The sequence below is a fragment of the Saccopteryx bilineata genome, chromosome 8 (assembly GCF_036850765.1).
Source record: "Saccopteryx bilineata isolate mSacBil1 chromosome 8, mSacBil1_pri_phased_curated, whole genome shotgun sequence".
In the NCBI taxonomy this organism is placed as follows: domain Eukaryota; kingdom Metazoa; phylum Chordata; class Mammalia; order Chiroptera; family Emballonuridae; genus Saccopteryx; species Saccopteryx bilineata.
The window spans coordinates 37,552,886-37,571,447 of record NC_089497.1 but is presented as its reverse complement, the minus strand read 5'-3'; the positions used below and the strand labels follow the sequence as shown (position 1 = coordinate 37,571,447).

General features: G+C 40.0%; 2 protein-coding genes across 5 annotated transcripts in view; one reads left to right on the top strand and one right to left on the bottom strand.

The window, feature by feature from the left end:
• DZIP3 (DAZ interacting zinc finger protein 3) overlaps window positions 1-15,645 on the bottom strand; it is a 104,810-nt gene extending 89,165 nt beyond the window's left edge. The window contains exons 1-2 of one of the 4 annotated variants that reach the window (XM_066240938.1): window positions 15,304-15,416; window positions 3,698-3,818 (exon numbers count right to left, since the gene is read on the bottom strand). The gene's annotated coding sequence lies outside the window, so the exon portion shown is untranslated. Of the gene's footprint in view, window positions 1-3,697; window positions 3,819-15,303 lie in introns of all 4 variants that reach the window. The other 3 variants (XM_066240940.1, XM_066240941.1, XM_066240937.1) reach the window with 3 other exon arrangements.
• Window positions 15,646-15,783: 138 nt separating this feature from the next.
• CIP2A (cellular inhibitor of PP2A) overlaps window positions 15,784-18,562 on the top strand; it is a 40,693-nt gene continuing 37,914 nt past the window's right edge. Inside the window, exon 1 of the mRNA XM_066240942.1 lies at window positions 15,784-15,912. Coding sequence (XP_066097039.1) covers window positions 15,811-15,912 — 102 coding nt within the window. The 5' untranslated portion in view covers window positions 15,784-15,810. The remainder of the gene's footprint in view (window positions 15,913-18,562) is intronic.

Sequence of the window (18,562 nt, the reverse complement as noted above, 5' to 3'; positions counted from 1 at the left end):
AAAAGAATGAGATTAAAGTGAATAAAAATAACAAGTTCTATTATTTGTTACCACACCCCACAGTTTCATGTATCTCGAGGTATGCATAATACATTTTAGACACCACTGTCTTAGAAAACAGCTTCACATTTTAATTCAGGAAACAGCCACCCATTTCATGAATTTAGTAATAACAATTTTCTGAAGATCAGAAATTTTAAAATGAGACAAGGACCTCTCTGCACAAAGTAGATCTTCAATACATATTAGTTATAATTAAAAATAATGACTGTACCTTAATTTAAAGTAAAAGTATGTCACCTTCATATTTACTATCTAGAAAATTGGACTCAGAAACAATGAATAATGCTTCTGTTTCAGCAAAATGGCAACCTTATGATTCTGGAATATGAAATTAGATGTAATAATAGGGTGGGAAACATTTACTGAAAATATCCAAACTTTGTAGTCTTAACCTAGAGTTGAATTCTGTCAAATATATGGGGGGGGGGGGGGGGGAGAAATTGCTTGAAAAATGAAAAGGTTTGTTTTATGGTTTGACAAATCTTTCAGGAATTAGCTGAATTTTAATACTTAACAGTTGGGAAAGGAACCAGGAAAAAGAACAATTGAAAAGGGAGAATATTTTGGTTTATATAGGTTTTCTGGCTTTGTGATAACATTTCTTAAAAATAAGGTGATATTAATTGTACAGACTTTGTTTTCTGGACCTGCATAAAGGATAAATCAATTTAATATTTGAATTGTTTTAGCCATAGTGGTGACATGGTATCCAAATGACCCCATACCTGGACCTCTGCCAGTTCTACCACTGAATTTCTTTGCTTTGAATCTTTGGGATTTAGGCCACTGGAACTTTTACTCTACCTAATGTTTATGCCTACTAAATCACATCTGAGTTTGAGATTTGGCCTAATGTTTCCAATGGAATGCAAGCCCTATACAGTCAGAAAAAAAAAATGTAATCCCTGTTATATCACTAGTGCCTAGAACACCTGGCACACTTAAACACTCACTATTGACTTAAAGAACGAAGTCTCCCATCCTTCTGCACACCTCAAGGCCTCTGAAAGCAGAAGAGTTTGAATGTAGATTGACTGCCTTTTCTGCCAACCTTACATCTTCCCTTAGAAGAGAACCCCGATGCTATAGGACTGATTCCTGCAGATAAACAAGGGGTCAGGATGGGGTATTCTAGTTTACTTAAGGTCCTCAATTTCCTCAGGGACATAATAACCCTATAATTCCCTGAGGACCTTTTTCTTATAATTCTTGACTATTATGGCTAAAGCAGTGGGTTTAGAAGGGGCCGTATTCCCTAAATCTTCTCCTCGGGTCTGGCTCCAGGTAACAGACGGGGATTCCCTGGAGCCAAAGCAGAGGAGGGTAGGGGGCTGTACCAAGGTGATGATAGCTTCTAGTTTACTGTGCTGTTATCTTTTGCCTGACCAAGCAGTGGCTCAGCCCTTGAGCTAAGAAAGAGGTTTCTTTGTTATATACACTATAAGGGAATCAACCAGGGTGCCTGGGATTCCCGTTGCCCAAGGCGGAGGGGAAGGTGCCCGAAACTGTGAGGGGAGCCTGCTGCTTCTCCTGCAGCCAGCTGCAGCCTGGCTGTGTTTTCTTTCTCTACCTCTGCTGCCGTACTGGGCTGCATACTGACCGTGCCACCTGCCTGCGGGTGGGTGCTGGTGATAGTACGCTAGACTCTATGTTCTCTATGGGTCTAGCAATCCCTGGTTTGGCCAGTCTGCTCTTAAGTTGGCCATTTTAATTTACAGAGAGTTCTCAATGTATCTTCTTAATATTAATTCTTACCCTTTATTTTCTAAATGGGTAAAATTTCTTTGGGTCAGTAGGTGAATATCTGAATATCTGAAACTAGTTTCTACTCTATACTTCCTCCAGCACTCTCTTATGTCTTTAGTTAATTCCTATAATTTGTGGGCTTGTTTATGAATTTCCCTTAATATAGTTCTTAAAAAATTTCTTAACATAACCTGGTCTTCTCATGGCTATGTCAATCCACACATCTATATACGGCACCTGGTTAGGGTGTGGGACCCAATAGACATTTGCCCTGACAGCAAAGAGTGTGGGTAAATTAAAAGTGCCCTCCGAGGGCCACCCTACACCAAAGGTTGGCCATTCTAGTTCACAAAGAGTCCACAATGTGGCGGAATCAACAGGAGTCCCATAGTCTTGTGCCCTGTGAGAGAAATCAGAAAAGTTATCAAGCAAGCACTGAAGAGGCGTTAGGGCAGCAGATTGCCCCTGACTCATGGCCCTTGGATTTCAAAGGAATCCTGTGAGGAAGCAATGGGCGAAGCAGACAAACAAACCAAATATGCACATTAAACAAACAAAACTTCTAAACCGAAACCAAAAGAAGGGAAAGCAGTGTCCTGTGTTCCCCGACCAACCGGGTGGGGAGAAATCAGGTGGCGTCCCGCCTGCTCCACTACACCCTTTTCTAACCAGAGCTCTGTTTCCAAATATTCAAAGAGGAAGCTTCCTTACCAAACAGTCTCGAGACTCCAAATGTTTCGAATCAGCCAAATTCAGTTTCCAAACGGCAACTGCCAGAGGCTGGCCAGCTTCCAACATCTGCTGCAGCCCACTCCGTGAGGAGGGGTCTTACACGGCCTATCTCGCTGGGGCCTCCATGTGTTACATCCCAGGAGACAGACCACAGCAAACCCAAAGTGAATTTTATAAGTTTTATTGCAAACCTGTGCAGGGACTGCAGGCAACCCACGCAAGGGAACACTGCAGCCCCGAGCTTCTAAAATGGCTCCTTTTTATAGGGTGGCTATCTAGGCTGAGCAAGCAAACAGTGTTTACAAGAGCGGGAGGGGTGCGATTAGCTGACCTCATTCTTGGCTAAGTCTCTAGGGTAGGGGCTTCCTTGATCTGGGTACATGGAGTTCAGTGGAAAATATTGCTACATTTCTAACGGCTGTTTATCTTTTTTCCTCCAGCCATGTACTGGATGTACTCAGTTTTCATGGCTGGTGGCCTGCACCGCTTGTCCTAAGATGTTACACTTTTGTTTAACAACCTTAAGTGTGTTTCCCAAACTATAACTTAGGGGAAATACCTATACTAAATACAACAAACAGGCAGCAATAAAAATGTAGAGAACAGGGATTTTATGCCAATCTTTAAAAAATAAAGGAATTGAATACTTAGTATTTTCTCTAAAACATGTTTTTCTATAACATATACTAGTTTTCTTAATAGCACTCTGGTTTGTCTATTTCTCCAACAGACTCTAAGCTCTCTGAAAAGGAACTAGCACTAAGTACATATTTGATAAATGAGTGAATATTAACATTTAAAAATATAGTTGCCTGACTGATTAAAATGCAGATGCTCACTTCAGCTAGTGTCTTTTAAATTTTTTTTGGCACAAAATAAATGTACTTTACAAAAATTGTAGTATAGAAATATACTAAGCCTTCAAATAAAAAAAACCTATAAAACATAAAGAAAAATGTATGTATATAAATGAAATTATTTTAAAAAGTCAAATTAGTGATTTTGAGGGAAAAAAACAAATTTGGTTATTAAAAAGCTGAATAAAATAGACTAATGGCACCTGACCAGGCGATAGTGCAGTGGATAGGGAGTTGGCTTGGAATGCTGAGGACCCAGATTTGAAATCCCGAGGTCACTGGCTTGAGTACAGACTCACCCAGCTTGAGTGGAGGCTCATCCAGCTTGAGTACAGGGTTGCTGGCTTAAGCGTGGGATCATAGACAAGACCCCATGGTCGCTGGCTCAATCCTAAAAGTTGCTGGCTCTCCTGAAGGCCCCTGGTCGCAGCACAAATGAGAAAGAAATCCATAAACAACTAAGGTGCCACAACTATGAGTTGATGCTTCTCATTTCTACCCCTTCCGGTCTGTCTGTTCCTGTCTGTCTGTCTCTCTTGCAAACAACAACAAAAAATAAATGGTTGAAATGCCCAACTAAAAAAAAAAAGATAACATCAGAATGAAAAGGAAATTTAAAACAGCAAAGCAGACATAATGGAAATTATTGGAATATTGATGCAACTTTATATCAATAATTTTTAAAATCTAGATAAATAGTAGTATGCTAAAATATCTCTAGTATTTCCAAAATCAATTCAAGATAGAAAAAATATTATGAAATTGATAACCTTATTACAAATATCTTCTAAAGATCTACCACTAAATAAACTACCAAGTTTAATTATATAGGCCATTTGTGTATAACCCATAAGGATCTGTGATTCTCCTTATCCTATAGCACAGAAATAAAAAGATTAAAAACTTCCAATACATTTTTCTTTTTCTTTTTTCAAGTGAGGAGGGGAGATAGAGAGATAGACTCCTTCTGCATGTACCCTTATTGAGATCTACCAGGCAACCCCTGTCTGGGGCCTATGCTTGAATCAACTAAGCTATCCTCAGTGCCTGAGGCTAACGATTGAACCAATCAAGCCACTGGCTGTGAAAGGGGAAGAGAGAGAAAGAAAAGAGAGAGGGAGGGAAAGAGAAGCAGAAGGTCACTTCTCATGTGTGCCCTGACCGGGAATAGAACACAGGACATCTGTACACTAGACCAACGTGTTAGCCACTAAGCCAAGTGGCCAAGGCCCAATTAATTTTTCTAATTTTTTTTTTTTTCTGAAGTTGGAATCGGGGAGGCAGTCAGACAGACTCCCGCATGTGCCCGACCGGGATCCACCAAGCATGCTCACCAGGGGGCGATGCTCTGCGCATCTGGGCATTGCTCTGTTGCAACCAGAGCCATTCTAGTGCCTGAGGCAGAGGTTGTAGAGCCATCCTTAGGGCCCAGGCCAACTTTGCTCCAATGGAGTCTTGGCTGCGGGAGGGGAAGAGAGAGATAGAGAGGAAGGAGAGGGGGAGGAGTGGAGAAGCAGATGGGCGCCTCCCCTGTGTGCCCTAGCCGGGAATCAAACCCAGGACTCCTGCATGCCAGGCTGACGCTCTACCACTGAACCAACCGGCCAGGGCCCAATTCATTTTTCAAAAGTAACATATACCCCAAATTCTAAGAAACAACAAAGAAAAAATTATTTTTCATTCTCATGAACATAAATTAAAATCCTGAATAAAATATTTGCAGCATAACAAATAGATTTGCTACTACTATCTTTGTGATGGCAAATACCTGTGTGATGGCAATTATACCACTCGCTTAGTTTTTTCCTCTTTGAAATGGAGACCATAAGTACCTAAAGCATGGAGTTGTTATAAAGATTAAATATTAAATGTAAAGTCCTTAGAACAGAGCTTGGCATATGGCAAATGCTCAGTAATCTATTACTATCCCAAGAACAAAACATCATAATTCACTGTATCACTATTTTAAACAAGAAATAAGGTATATAAATGTAAACATTTGATAATATTTTGGCAGACATTCTGGCAAATCTTTAAATAAAACAGGTGAAAAAGCCACTCTCCTAAACATTTTTAAAAATATCATACACCAATTGCACAAATTGTATTGTGTTAAAATACTGGTCATTTCCATTCAATTAAATATTAAGACAAAGATGTTCAGTGTCACTATGATTATTCTATATTTTGGAGATTACACTAATAAAGTAAAACAACAAATGTTGAAAGAGATAAAATTATTTGCAGATTATATATAGCTAGAAAGTCTAAGATAAGAGAGTAAGCAAAACGCTGATAGAATTAATGAGATTTTTGTTATTAGGCTAATTAAAAGATGTACCAAAAATCGGTATCTTTTTTTTTTAATTTTATTTATTCATTTTTTAGAGAGGAGAGAGAGAGGGAGAGAGAGAACAGAGAGAGAGAAGGGGGGAGGAGCTGGAAGTATTAACTCCCATATGTGCCTTGACCAGGCAAGCCCAGGGTTTCGAACCGGCAACCTCAGCATTTCCAGGTCGACACTTTATCCACTGCGCCACCACAGGTCAGGCCAGTATCTTTTTTTATACTAGCAATGACAAATTGAAAATTTATGGGGGGAAAAAGAGAACCCACTCAGAGCAACAAAAATTATACAATACTCAAGAACAAACAATGAGAATGGTGTAAGATTTTATGATAAACTATTCAAAATTTCATTTAGCATAAAATACAACCTGAATACTTTCTATTAACTACTCAGCAGTATCTGTTTCTTCTTAACCACCCATAATATATATAAACTTGGCATCCCTTCTAGTTTTATACCTCTCCTCACTTGTCACATCTGAAATTAGTCATGAAGTCTTGCCTATTTCACCTCATAAATATTTCTCAAATTTGTCACCCCTTTGCTCTCTCCTCTTCAATTATTCTTGCTATCCTTTGGAAAGACTCCAGCAAATTAAATAGTTTCTCCCTGACTAGAGCCTTACTCTCCTCAAAGTCATAGCCTATCCAGTTACCACAGTAATCAATCTAAAACACAAACCGAACCACATAAGGCTCCAGCTTAAAACCAGAGGATAACACTGAATTCTGAATCAAGTCCAAGGTCTTCAGTCATTTGCACCCAAATTTATCTCCTCTTCCTTCTTTATTCCCTTTTTTTGGGCTTAAAATATGGCTCTGTTTCCCATGTTAGGATATGCAAGTTATCTCTGACTCAAGATATTAGTTACGGCTTTACACAGCTATCATCATAATACACCCTAATAAACTTACAATTTAAGGTGAAGATTTTTTTTTAAGATTTTTAAATTTATTCATTATAGAGAGAGAGAGAGAGAGAAGGGGGGAGGAGCAGGAAGCATCAACTCCCCATATATTCCTTGACCAGGTAAGCCCAGGGTTTTGAACCGTCAACCTCAGTATTTCCAGGTTGACGCTTTATCCACTGCGCCACCACAGGTCAGGCCCTAAGGTGAAGATTTTTTTGAGGTGTTATTTCATATTAAAATGAATACTTTATGGGAGCAATGTAAAATTTGTGTGCCTGCTTAAGTTAAAATGTAAGATTTCAGGGATCTGAAGATGGCAGCAGAGTAGGCAGATGCACAGACTCCCAGCTCTCACCAAACTGGAATACAAATCAATTTAGGAACAATCAGCATGAAAAACCAACTCTGGACTACAAGAACAGCTCTCAAAAACCAAGGAGCAAAGAAGCCACAACAAACCTGGTAGGGAGCAACTGAATCTCCCCTGCTTACAGGAATGGAGGAGGGTGAGGCTAAGAGCCCAGAGGGGCTCTCACTCCAGGAAAAAGAGCAGAAAATACTGCTCACAGCCACTTGCCTGGCGACCAGGGAGAGAGGTGTGTTGAAAGGGCTGGCTTATCTTCCAAAAATAAAGGGGAGAGAAAGGGATACACGGTGAGGGGCAGAGGAATGCAGGGGACAACCTAAAAAGCTGACTCATCCAGTGCTGGAGGCTGCCATAGCAGGGGGAGGGGCTGATCCTTCTACAAAACAAAAGACTGAAGTGCTTCCGGGTCACAGATCTCCAGGCATCTCTCCAGTACCAATCAGAGCAACAAGACACAGCTGAAAACAAGAAGTGGGGAGGAGGGGCAGTAATTCAGGTCTCCATGGAAATCTGAGACACACCTCCATCTACTGAAACTGAGAAAACACACTGCCCCCAGAGAGATGAACTGGTAGAGGAGTCTCAGGTTACACCCACCCACATTCCTGGATAGTTTCAAATAAGCCCCCTGCTGAGATCAGCAAACAAGACTATCACCTGTTAAGAAAACAAACAAATCAAGACTTCAAAGCAGCCAAAATCCAAAAGTGGATTACAAATAATAGCTGATGCCAACCCAAGAAGACCTAGAAATAACACAATTGAAAACTGGAGGCAGACAACACCAAGCCTAGATTCAACCAGCTCTACAAACAAAACACCCAAACACACAGGCATAATAGAAGACAGAGAAGTGCAATCCAAATGAAACCACAAGAGAAACCTTCAGGAGGTGAACTAAGTGATATGGAAATAACCAAACTTCCGGATGTGGAGTTCAAAATAATGATTGTAAGGATGCTTAGGGATCTTAGAACAACAATGGATGGTCATTACGAACACCTAAGTAAAGAAATAGCAAGTATAAAAAAGGATATTGAAATATTAAAAGAGAGCCCTGGCCGGTTGGCTCAGTGGTAGAGCATTGGTAGTGCGGGGGACCCGGGTTCGATTCCTGGCTAGGACACATAGGAGAAGCGCCCATTTGCTTCTCCACCATTCCCTCCTTCTTCTCTGTCTCTCTCTTCCCCTCCCGCAGCCAAGGCTCCATTGGAGCAAGGATGGCCCGGACGCTGGGGATGGCTCCTTGGCCTCTGCCCCAGGCGCTAGAGTGGCTCTGGTCGCGGCAGAGCGACGCCCCAGAGGGGCAGAGCATCGCCCCCTGGTGGGCAGAGCGTAGCCCCTGGTGGGCGTGCAGGGTGGATCCCGGTCGGGCGAATGCGGGAGTCTGTCTGAATGTCTCTCCCCGTTTCCAGCTTCAGAAAAATACAAAAAAAAAAAAAAAAAGAATCAGTAGGAGATGACAAATACAATATTAGAAATAAAGACCACAATGGAAGGAATTAAAAACAGGATGGATAGAACTAAGGATCAAATCAGCAAGTTGGAGAACAACTTGAATGAAGGCAAGAAAGCAGAGAAGAAAAAAGAAAAGAGACTCAAAAAGTCTGAGGGAACTCTAAGAGAACTCTGTGACAATATGAAGAGAAATAACATACGCATCATAGGGGTTCCTGAAGAAGAGAAAGAACAAGGGATATAGACTTTGTTCAATCATATCATAGCTGAAAACTTCCCTAAATTAATACAGGAGAAACTCTCACAAGTTAGAGAAGCACAGAGAACTCCATTAAAGAGAAACCCAAACCAAGACACATCATAATTAAAATACCAAAGCTAAGTGATAAAGAGAAAATATTAAAAGCTGCAAGAGGAAAAAAAAGCTATCACCTAAAAAGGAGCCCCCATAAGGATGACATCCGACTTCTCAACAGAAATACTGAGGCCAGAAGAAAATGGCAAGAAATATTCAAAGTAATGCAGAACAAGAACCTACAACCAAGACTACTTTATCCAGCAAGGCTATCATTTAAAATTGAAGGAGAAATAAAAAGCTTCCCGGACAAAAAAACCCAAAAAAATTAAAGGAATTCATTACAACCAAACCAATGAATGCTGCAGGAAATGTTAAGGGGCCTGATGTAAACAGATCAAAGTGGGAAAAGAATATAGCAAAAGAGGAATACAGCTTTAAAGAATAAAATGGCAATAAACAACTACATATCAATAATAACCTTAAATGTAAATGGATTAAATGATCCAATCAAAAGACATAGGGTAGCTGCATGGATAAGAAAACAGGACCCGTATATATGTTGTTTACAAGAGACACACCTTAAAACAAAAGATACACACAGATTGAAGGTAAAAGGATGGAGAAAAACATTTCATACAAATGGAAATTAAAAAAAAGCTGGGGTAGCAATACTTATATCAGACTAAATGGACTTTAAAACAAAGGATATAGTGGCCCTGGCCGGTTGGCTCAGCGGTAGAGCGTCGGCCTAGCGTGCAGAGGACCCGGGTTCGATTCCCGGCCAGGGCACACAGGAGAAGCGCCCATTTGCTTCTCCACCCCTCCGCCGTGCTTTCCTCTCTGTCTCTCTCTTCCCCTTCCGCAGCCAAGGCTCCATTGGAGCAGAGATGGCCCGGGCGCTGGGGATGGCTCTGTGGCCTCTGCCTCAGGCGCTAGAGTGGCTCTGGTCGCAATATGGCGATGCCCAGGATGGGCAGAGCATCGCCCCCTGGTGGGCAGAGCGTCGCCCCTGGTGGGCGTGCTGGGTGGATCCCGGTCGGGCGCATGCGGGAGTCTGTCTGACTGTCTCTCCCCGTTTCCAGCTTCAGAAAAATGAAAAAAAAAAACAAAAAAAACAAAGGATATAGTAAGAGATAAAGAAGGCCACTACATAATGATAAAGGGAATAATCCAACAGGAAGATATAACTATTATAAATATCTATGCACCTAATATAGGAGTACCTAAATATATAAAGCAGACTTTGATGGATATAAAAGACGAGATCAACAGCAATACTATAATAGTAGGGGATTTCAATACCCCACTAACATCACTAGATAGATCCTCAAGAAAGAAAGATAACAAAGAAACAGCAGACTTAAAGGACACACTAGATAAACTCGATTTAATAGATATCTTCAGAACCTTTCACACTAAAGCAGCAGAATATACATTCTTTTCAAGTGCTCATGGTACATTTTCTAGGATAGACCACATGTTAGCGCAAAAAAAGTGGTCTTAACAAATTTAAGAAGATTGAAATCATATCAAACACTTTCTCTGATCACAATGGCATGAAACTAGAAATGAACCACAGAAGAAAACCTCAAAATTTCTCAAACACATGGAAACTAAATAGCAGGTTGTTAAATAATGAATGGATTAAGAATGAGATCAAAGAAGAAATAAAAAAATTCCTAGAAACAAATAATAATGAGCATACAACAACTCAAAATCAATGGGACATAGCAAAAGCACTACTGAGAGGGAAGTTCATAGCACTACAGGCATATTTTAAGAAGCTAGGAAAAGCTCAAATAAACAACTTAAACCTGCATCTAAAAGAACTAAAAAAAGAACAGCAAGTAAAGCCCAAATGTAGTATTAGGAAGGAAATAATAAAGATCAGAGCAGAAATAAATGACACAGAGGCTAAAGAAACAATACAGAGGATCAATAAAACTAAGAGCTGGTTCTTTGAAAAGGTAAGCAAGATCGATGAACCTTTAACTATACTCACCAAGAAAAAAAGAGAGAGGACTCAAATAAATAAAATTAGAAATGAAGGTGGAGAAATAACTGACACAACAGAAATACAAAATATTGTAAGAAAATACTATGAAGAACTGTATGCCAAAAAACTAGACAACCTAGATGAAATGGACAAATTCCTTGAAACATATAACCTTCCAAAAAACAATCTGGAAGAATCAGAAAACCTAAACAGACCAACTACAACAAATGAGATGGAAACAGTTATCAAAAAACTCCCAACAAAGAAAAGTCCTGGGCCTGATAGCTTCACAAGTGAATTCTACCAAATATTCAAAGAACAACTAACTCCTATCCTTCTCAAGCTATTTCAAAAAATTCAAGAGGAAGGAAGACTTCCAAGCTCCTTTTATGAGGCAAGCATAATTCTGATTCCAAAACCAGGCAAAGTCAACACAAAGAAAGTTATAGTACAATATCCCTGATGAATATAGATGCTAAAATCCTCAACAAAATATTAGCAAACTGGATCCAACAATATATGGAAAAAAATCATACACCATGATCAAGTGGGATTTATTCTGGGGAGGCAAGGCTGGTACAATATTTGTAAATCAATCAATGTGATTCATCACATAAACAAAAGGAAGGAGAAAAACCACATGATAATTTCAACAGATGCAGAAAAAGCATTTGATAAAATCCAGCACCCATTCATGATCAAAACTCTCAGCAAAGTGGGAATACAGGGAACATACCTCAACATGATAAAAGCCATCTATGAAAAACCCACAGCCAACATCATACTCAATGGGAAAAAATTAAAAGCAATCCCCTTAAGATCAGGAACAAGGCAGGGGTGCCCCCTTTCACTACTCGTATTCATCATAGTCCTGCAAGTCCTAGCCACAGTAATCAGACAAGAAGAAGAAATAAAAGGCATTCAAGTTGGAAAAGAAGAAGTAAAACTATCATTCTTTGCAGATGGTATGATATTGTATATAGAAAACCCTAAAGTTTCAGTCAAAAAACAAATAGACCTGATAAATGAATTCAACAAAGTGGCAGGATATAAAATCAATACTCAGAAATCAGAGGCATTTTTATACACCAACAATGTATAGTCAGAAAGAGAAATTAAGGAAACAATCCCCTTCACTATTACAACAAAAAAATAAAGTACCTAGAAGTAAATTTAACCAAGGAGACTAAAGACTTGTACTTGGAAAATTATAAAACATTGATAAAAGAAATCAGGGAAGATACAAACAAGTGGAAGCATATACTGTGCTCATGATTAGGAAGAATAAACATCATTAAAATGTCTATATTACCCAAAGCAATCTATAAATTCAATGCAATACCAATTAAAATACCAATGACTTACTTCAAAGATATAGATCACATATTCCAAAAATTTATATGGAACCAAAAAAGAACACGAATAGCCTCAGTAATCTTAAAAAAGAAGAATAAAGTGGGAAGTATCACACTTCCTGATATCAAATTATACTACAAAGCCATTGTACTCAAAACAGCCTGGTACTGGCATAAGAACAGGCATATAGATCAGTGGAACAGAACAGAGAACCCAGAAATAAACCCACAGCTCTATGGACAACTGATATTTGACAAAGGAAGTAAGGAAATATAAATACAATGGAGTAAAGACAGCCTCTTTAACAAATGGTGTTGGGTGTTGCAAAGAAATGAAACTAGACCACCAACTTACACCATTCACAAAAATAAACTCAAAATGGATAAGACTTAAATGTAAGCCGTGAAACCATAAGCATCTTAGAAGAAAATGAGGCAGTAAGCTCTCCGACATCTCTCGCAGCAATATATTTGCTGATTTATCTCCACAGGCAAGTGAAATAAAAGACAGGATAAACTAATGGGACTATATCAAACTAAAAAGCTTCTGCATAGCTAAGGACAATAAGAATTGAATAAAAAGACAAACTACACAATGGGAGAATATATTTGACAATATATCTGATAATGGTTAATAACCAAAATTTATAAAGAACTTGTAAATCTCAACACCAGGAAGAAAAACAAGCCGATCAAAAACGGGAAAAAGAAAAAAATAGACACTTCTCCAAAGGGAACATACAGATGGCCAATAGGCATATGAAAAAATGCTCCAATATCACTAATCATTAGAGAAATGCAAATTAAAACCACAATGAAATATCACCTCACACCAGTCAGAATGGCACTCATCAATAAAACAACACAGAATAAGTGCTGGCGAGGATGTGGAGAAAAGGGAACCCTCCTGCACTGCTGGTGGGAATGCAGACTGGTGCAGCCACTGTGGAAAACAGTATGGAGATTCCTCAAAAATTTGAAAATCGAACTGCCTTTTGACCCAGCTATCCCACTTTTAGGAATATACCCTAATAACACCATAGAACTATGCCATAAGGAGAAATGCACCCCCATGTTTATGGCAGCATTGTTCACAATAGCGAAGATCTGGAAACAGCCCGAGTGTCCGTCAGTGGACAAGTGGATTAAAAAGCCTCGGTACATATATTCTATGGAATACTCCTCAGCCATAAGAAATGATGACATCAGATCATTTACAATAACATGGATGGACCTTGATAACATTATACTGAGTGAAATAAGTAAATCATTAAAAACTAAGAACTATATGAATCCATACATAGATGGGACATAAAAATGAGACTCAGAGACATGGACAAGAATGTGATGGAAATTGGGGAGAGCGTTGGGGGGGATGGGGTGAGGAAGGAGAGAGAGGGGGTGGGAGAGGGGAGGGGCACAAAGAAAACCAGATAGGTGATGGAAGACAATTTGACTTTGGGTGAGGGTTATGCAGCATAATCAAATGTCAAAATAATATGGAGATATTTTCTCTCAACATATGTACCCTGATTTATCAATGTCACTGCATTAAATTTAATAGTAATTAAAAAAATGCAAGATTTCAAAGAAAGATGGCACAGCAAGCAGCTCTGACCCTTTCCCTCAGCTCAAAATGGGAATAGGGATGGGGAAGATGATGTTCTTGTCATCACTAGTGAAGTCTATCTAACACCACCCAACTGTTATCACTGCCTTTGCCAAGGACCTGAGATGTACCAACACCTGCTGGGAACATAATTACGCTAGATAACTGGCTGCACCACCTGACGACTTCATCTATTCCAGCTGCAATGGCTTCCTTGCTGTCCCTGACAGCTGGTGTCAGGCTCCCATGTCAGGGCCTCTGCCCTTGCTATTCTATCTAGAAATCGTTTCCCCCAGAGCAGGGCTTGTTGAAGCATTTCCTCAAGTTACTCTCTTTATCCTTCATCCATTTCCCGCTTCAGTCACCATTAGAGAAATAATTCTATTTTTTCCATTTCACTTTAACTGACTGTGTTTATCAATTTTCTTTTTCCTACCAGAATGGTAAGAGTTTTGTTTTATTTACAGTCGGACTTCTATTGTATTCATTGAATCTAGTGCCTAGACCAGTGCCCAGCACTTTGGAGGGTCTAATTATTAATTGAATAAACAATCTTATGAAACAGATATTGCTGTTAGCCAGATGTTACCTTATGAGGAGAATGAAGCAGTGAGAATCTGCCTATGGTCACACAGAAAAAGGTGGAGCTAGGATTTGTAAGGAGACAGCCTGACTCTACTCTTTACAGTAACTGCATGGTGCCTCTAATTTATGTGGTGCACAACACAGGTATCATTTATGATGTTTCCCTTATTAGTTTCTTTGCAGTAGGGGGGTACTTCATCATTTTTGTCCCGACTGGCACATCTAGCCCACGTTACACACTCAATAATTATATGCAGGATGAATGAAAGCATAAATACATTAACCACACAATGATTTTTACATGTATGTCACAATCAGCTAGACTGAGCTTTCATATCTAAATATATTTTAATCCTGCCTTTTATATTTTATATATTTTGATCCTGCCTTTATATTTTAAAAATCTTGCCTGTAAAGTGCAGTGATATAAAAAAAATACTTTCTTTCAATTGACAAAACAGGTCTGACAAATGGTTTAATTAAAAGCATATATACCCCATTCTTAAAATTTTCTCCAAAACTGTTTTTTAAAGCTTTATTGAACATTAGCATACATTAAGCAAAAGCTCCAGAGTCAGCTATTCAACTCATTTCATGATACACGCATGCATAATACTATCTCCGGTCAAAAGCCGCAAACGACAGTGCCATTTCCACAAACACCAAGATTTATAAAACCATCAATCACGCCAGATAAACAGACACTTGAACTTGGCGACTGATGCTAATGAGAACACCCCGGAGCAATACCTGGCCGGGGAGTCACCCGCAGGTAGCTATCTCAATTAAGTTTGACAATGACAACCATAAAGGCGCGACTAACTTGCCACGGAATCCCAGCGGCGATAGGTCTACTCTGGGAAACAAACCATCCTGGGCACAGGAAGTGGACACGAGAGATTTTAACAAAAGACACCCCCCCACACACCAACTCCGCCTCAAAACCTAGAGCCCAACTTTCTCCTCAGAGCTCTCACCGTGTCTAGACTAGGGGGAAGCGACCATTTCTCAAGCAGAGGATGATGCATAAATGAAAAACTGGCCATGCAGCATGAAGGCCGATGGAGGAGGGGGGCTCTAACGAAAACAGCCTACTGATGGATGAACAAAGACCCCCGGAGCTTAACCGCCGCTTCACAGACTAAGCTGCCACCGCGTTTCTCGCGATATCTCTCGTCTTCACGTGATCTCGAAGCTGAAACCTCGCGGCTTTTTAAATAAGGGGTCTGAAAGAATAGCTCCCGATCCATTTCACGGAATCTCAGAGCGCCAGGACCTCGCTAACTGTACAATCCTTCCCTCCACCCCGCCTCCCGTCAGTACGAGCAGACCTAGGAACTTCCGTAGCCAGACCGGAACCGGAAGCTTCTGGGAGCGAGGGTGGGTAGGTGGGGCCGAAAATCAAAAAAAGCGCGGCGAAAGCTGGAGACCCTACCTGGCCTGGCGGAGGCGGTGGCCATCTGGTCGTGCCGCGGCGTATTCCGATGGACTCCACCTCCTGCTTGAAGTCCTTGCTCCTGACCATCAATCAGTATAAAGCCGTTAAGTCAGAAGCGAACGCTACCCAGCTGTTGCGGCACTTGGAGGTGAGGGGCCGGGGCGGGAGTGCCAGATGGGCTTCCCTTAGTTCTCCGTGTGGCCGGGTGTAGCGGCCCCAGGTTAGGAGAGGAAGGACAGCCCTGCCTGCGTCAGCTGTCTTGTTGTATAGGTAAAGAACTGCGAGTGTCGGCGTTGACTTCTGCTGCTCTCCTGCCCCGCCCCAGGCCCTCCGCGTTCGGCTGGCTGCAGCGGGGGGACGAGTGACCACTGGAGTCCTAGAGGTCCTAGAGGAAGCGTGGAACGGAAGTTTGGGGATTGAGGCTGTGTTTGGGGTTGGTTGGTACAGGCGAAAGTTCATACCTGTATCTTTTCCCTTGCTCTTTATTTTTTTATTATTATTATTTTTTTCCCCATCGTAACAGCCCTGGCGGAATAGACACCCATGCTCCGGAGTGAAGGTGATGGGGAGTGATGATTAAAGCTTGTTTTATCTCTTGTCACTTAGGCAGTTTGCGGTCGGAACCTCTTCCTTACTGTTTTTATTTTTAACTTATGTTTAACTGGAACTTGAAAAATAATATTTCAGCTTTCCCTGGACTAAGAAGCAATTTCACTGACAGTAATCGATCTTTTTTTCTTTCCTAAAATATATTGCTCAGGTTTTTAATCTTAAAATACTGAATTGCTTTCATTTTTTTTCTATTGGTTTCCACTGGTTTGTGTCGAGAGTACGTACTTGTTCTGTATTATAACTGTTTTTTGTTCATAATCTGCTGTCGTTTGTTAAACATTCATGGAATTCCCGACAACACTGACCTCAGTTTCATTAAAAAAAGAATTAAGCTCAATGAAATCTTATTTTAATTCTCTTTGTTGCAGAGAGATAAAAGGTTAAATTACCAAACATTAGCAAAATATTTATACAAAGAGAAGGCGATTGTGAATGGTAGAGCAAGATCAGTTTTTGGTAAAGCTGGAGTGCATTAAATGAGCCTGTGTTCTCTCAAGCTTCACTTGTACTCCTTACTATGCACTTCAAGTGCCCATCTCCTAGTAGGTTTTTTTTTTATTTTTTATTCGTTGGGTCAACACATTTCTGCCAACCTAGTAATCATGAAGGTGTTAGCTATTAAACGTTAATGCTTTATTTCTCAATTGGATCCAGAACTACAGAATAAGCAAGGCTGTTCGTTTTATTTAGATAAAGCATTAAGTATTTTAAATGTTAACTTGAAACATTACCTGTCTTTGAGAGTAAACAGGTATGTTGTGAATCTGAGCACCATGTTGTTGTGAATTGAAGGAGACTTCAAATTTGAGGCTTAAAGACTTGATACTGTGCTCCAAACTTTCAAGGGGTCCTACTGAAAAATCTTCTACCATTTAGAGAGATAACATACATTTGGTGCGTAACGTGCATTCCATTAATATTAACAAAAGAGCTTTTTTTTTTTTTCACATATCTACGCTCTTTTTTTTTTTTTTTCACATATCTACGCTCCAGTAGCTAACATCTCTATCATAATACAGGATATTTCTAGTCCCCTATAAGGTTTTTTCAGTTGTCCCTTCTCATAAAGTTCAGGTAAGTGGGCAAATACAATACATACTTTTGTATTTGGCTTCTTTCACTCAGTATTATCTGAAATTCACTCGTTTTGCACACTTTATTCTTTTTGATTTCTGTGTAGAATTCCATTTTATAAATTCACCAATTTATTTATATTCTCTTGATGGACACTTGGGTTGTTTCCAGTTCTAGGTAGAATTTGAATAAATCTGTTATCAAGATTTTCATACTCTTTTCTGGATGTATGCACTCATTTCTCTTATATACTTAGAAGTGGGATTATTAGATCTTAGAGTTTATGTTCAGTTTTAATTGAAACTGCCGAGCAATTTTTCTCAAGTTACACCATTTTATCCTCTTCCTGCCAGCAATATATGAAATTTGCTGTCATTCATCCATACCAATCCTTGGTGTTTTCAGATTTTAAAATTTTAACCATTTTGGTGATGATATTAATGGTGACTGTTTTTGTGCAGACTTCACAGGAGCAACAGCTGAGGATACAAAGATGAGTATTATGTGAATGGAAATTTATTATCGATTCTACTGTTCTGCACTTATATTGCTAGTTTTTCTTTGTAGCCCCATTCAGAACCTGAGCTTTGGATTCTATACTTGGCAGAGCTGAAGTGGTCTCAATCTTGATGGTTTTTCACAGCACTAATTTTATGTAATGTTTATGAGCATGGATTCACAAACAATGAATCCTAATTATGCTACTGTCTCAGACTGTGCCTCAGTCTACTCATCTGCAGTACAGTTAGCACCTACCTTGCAGGTTATTACGACTAGTAAAAAATGAACATACAGCCTGATCAGGCGGTGGCGCAGTGGATAGAGCATTAGACTGGGATGCAGAGGACCCAGGTTCGAGACCCTGAGCTCACCAGCTTGAGCACGGGCTCATCTGGCTTGAGCAAAATGCTCACCAGCTTGGACCCAAGGTCGCTGGATCGAGCAAGGGGTTACTCAGTCTGCTGAAGGCCCGTGGTCAAGGCACATAAGAGAAAGTAATCAATGAACAACTAAGGTGTCGCAGCGAAAAACTAATGATTGATGCTTCTCATCTCTCTCCATTCCTGTCTGTCTGTCCCTATCTATCCCTCTCTCTGACTCTCTCTGTCCCT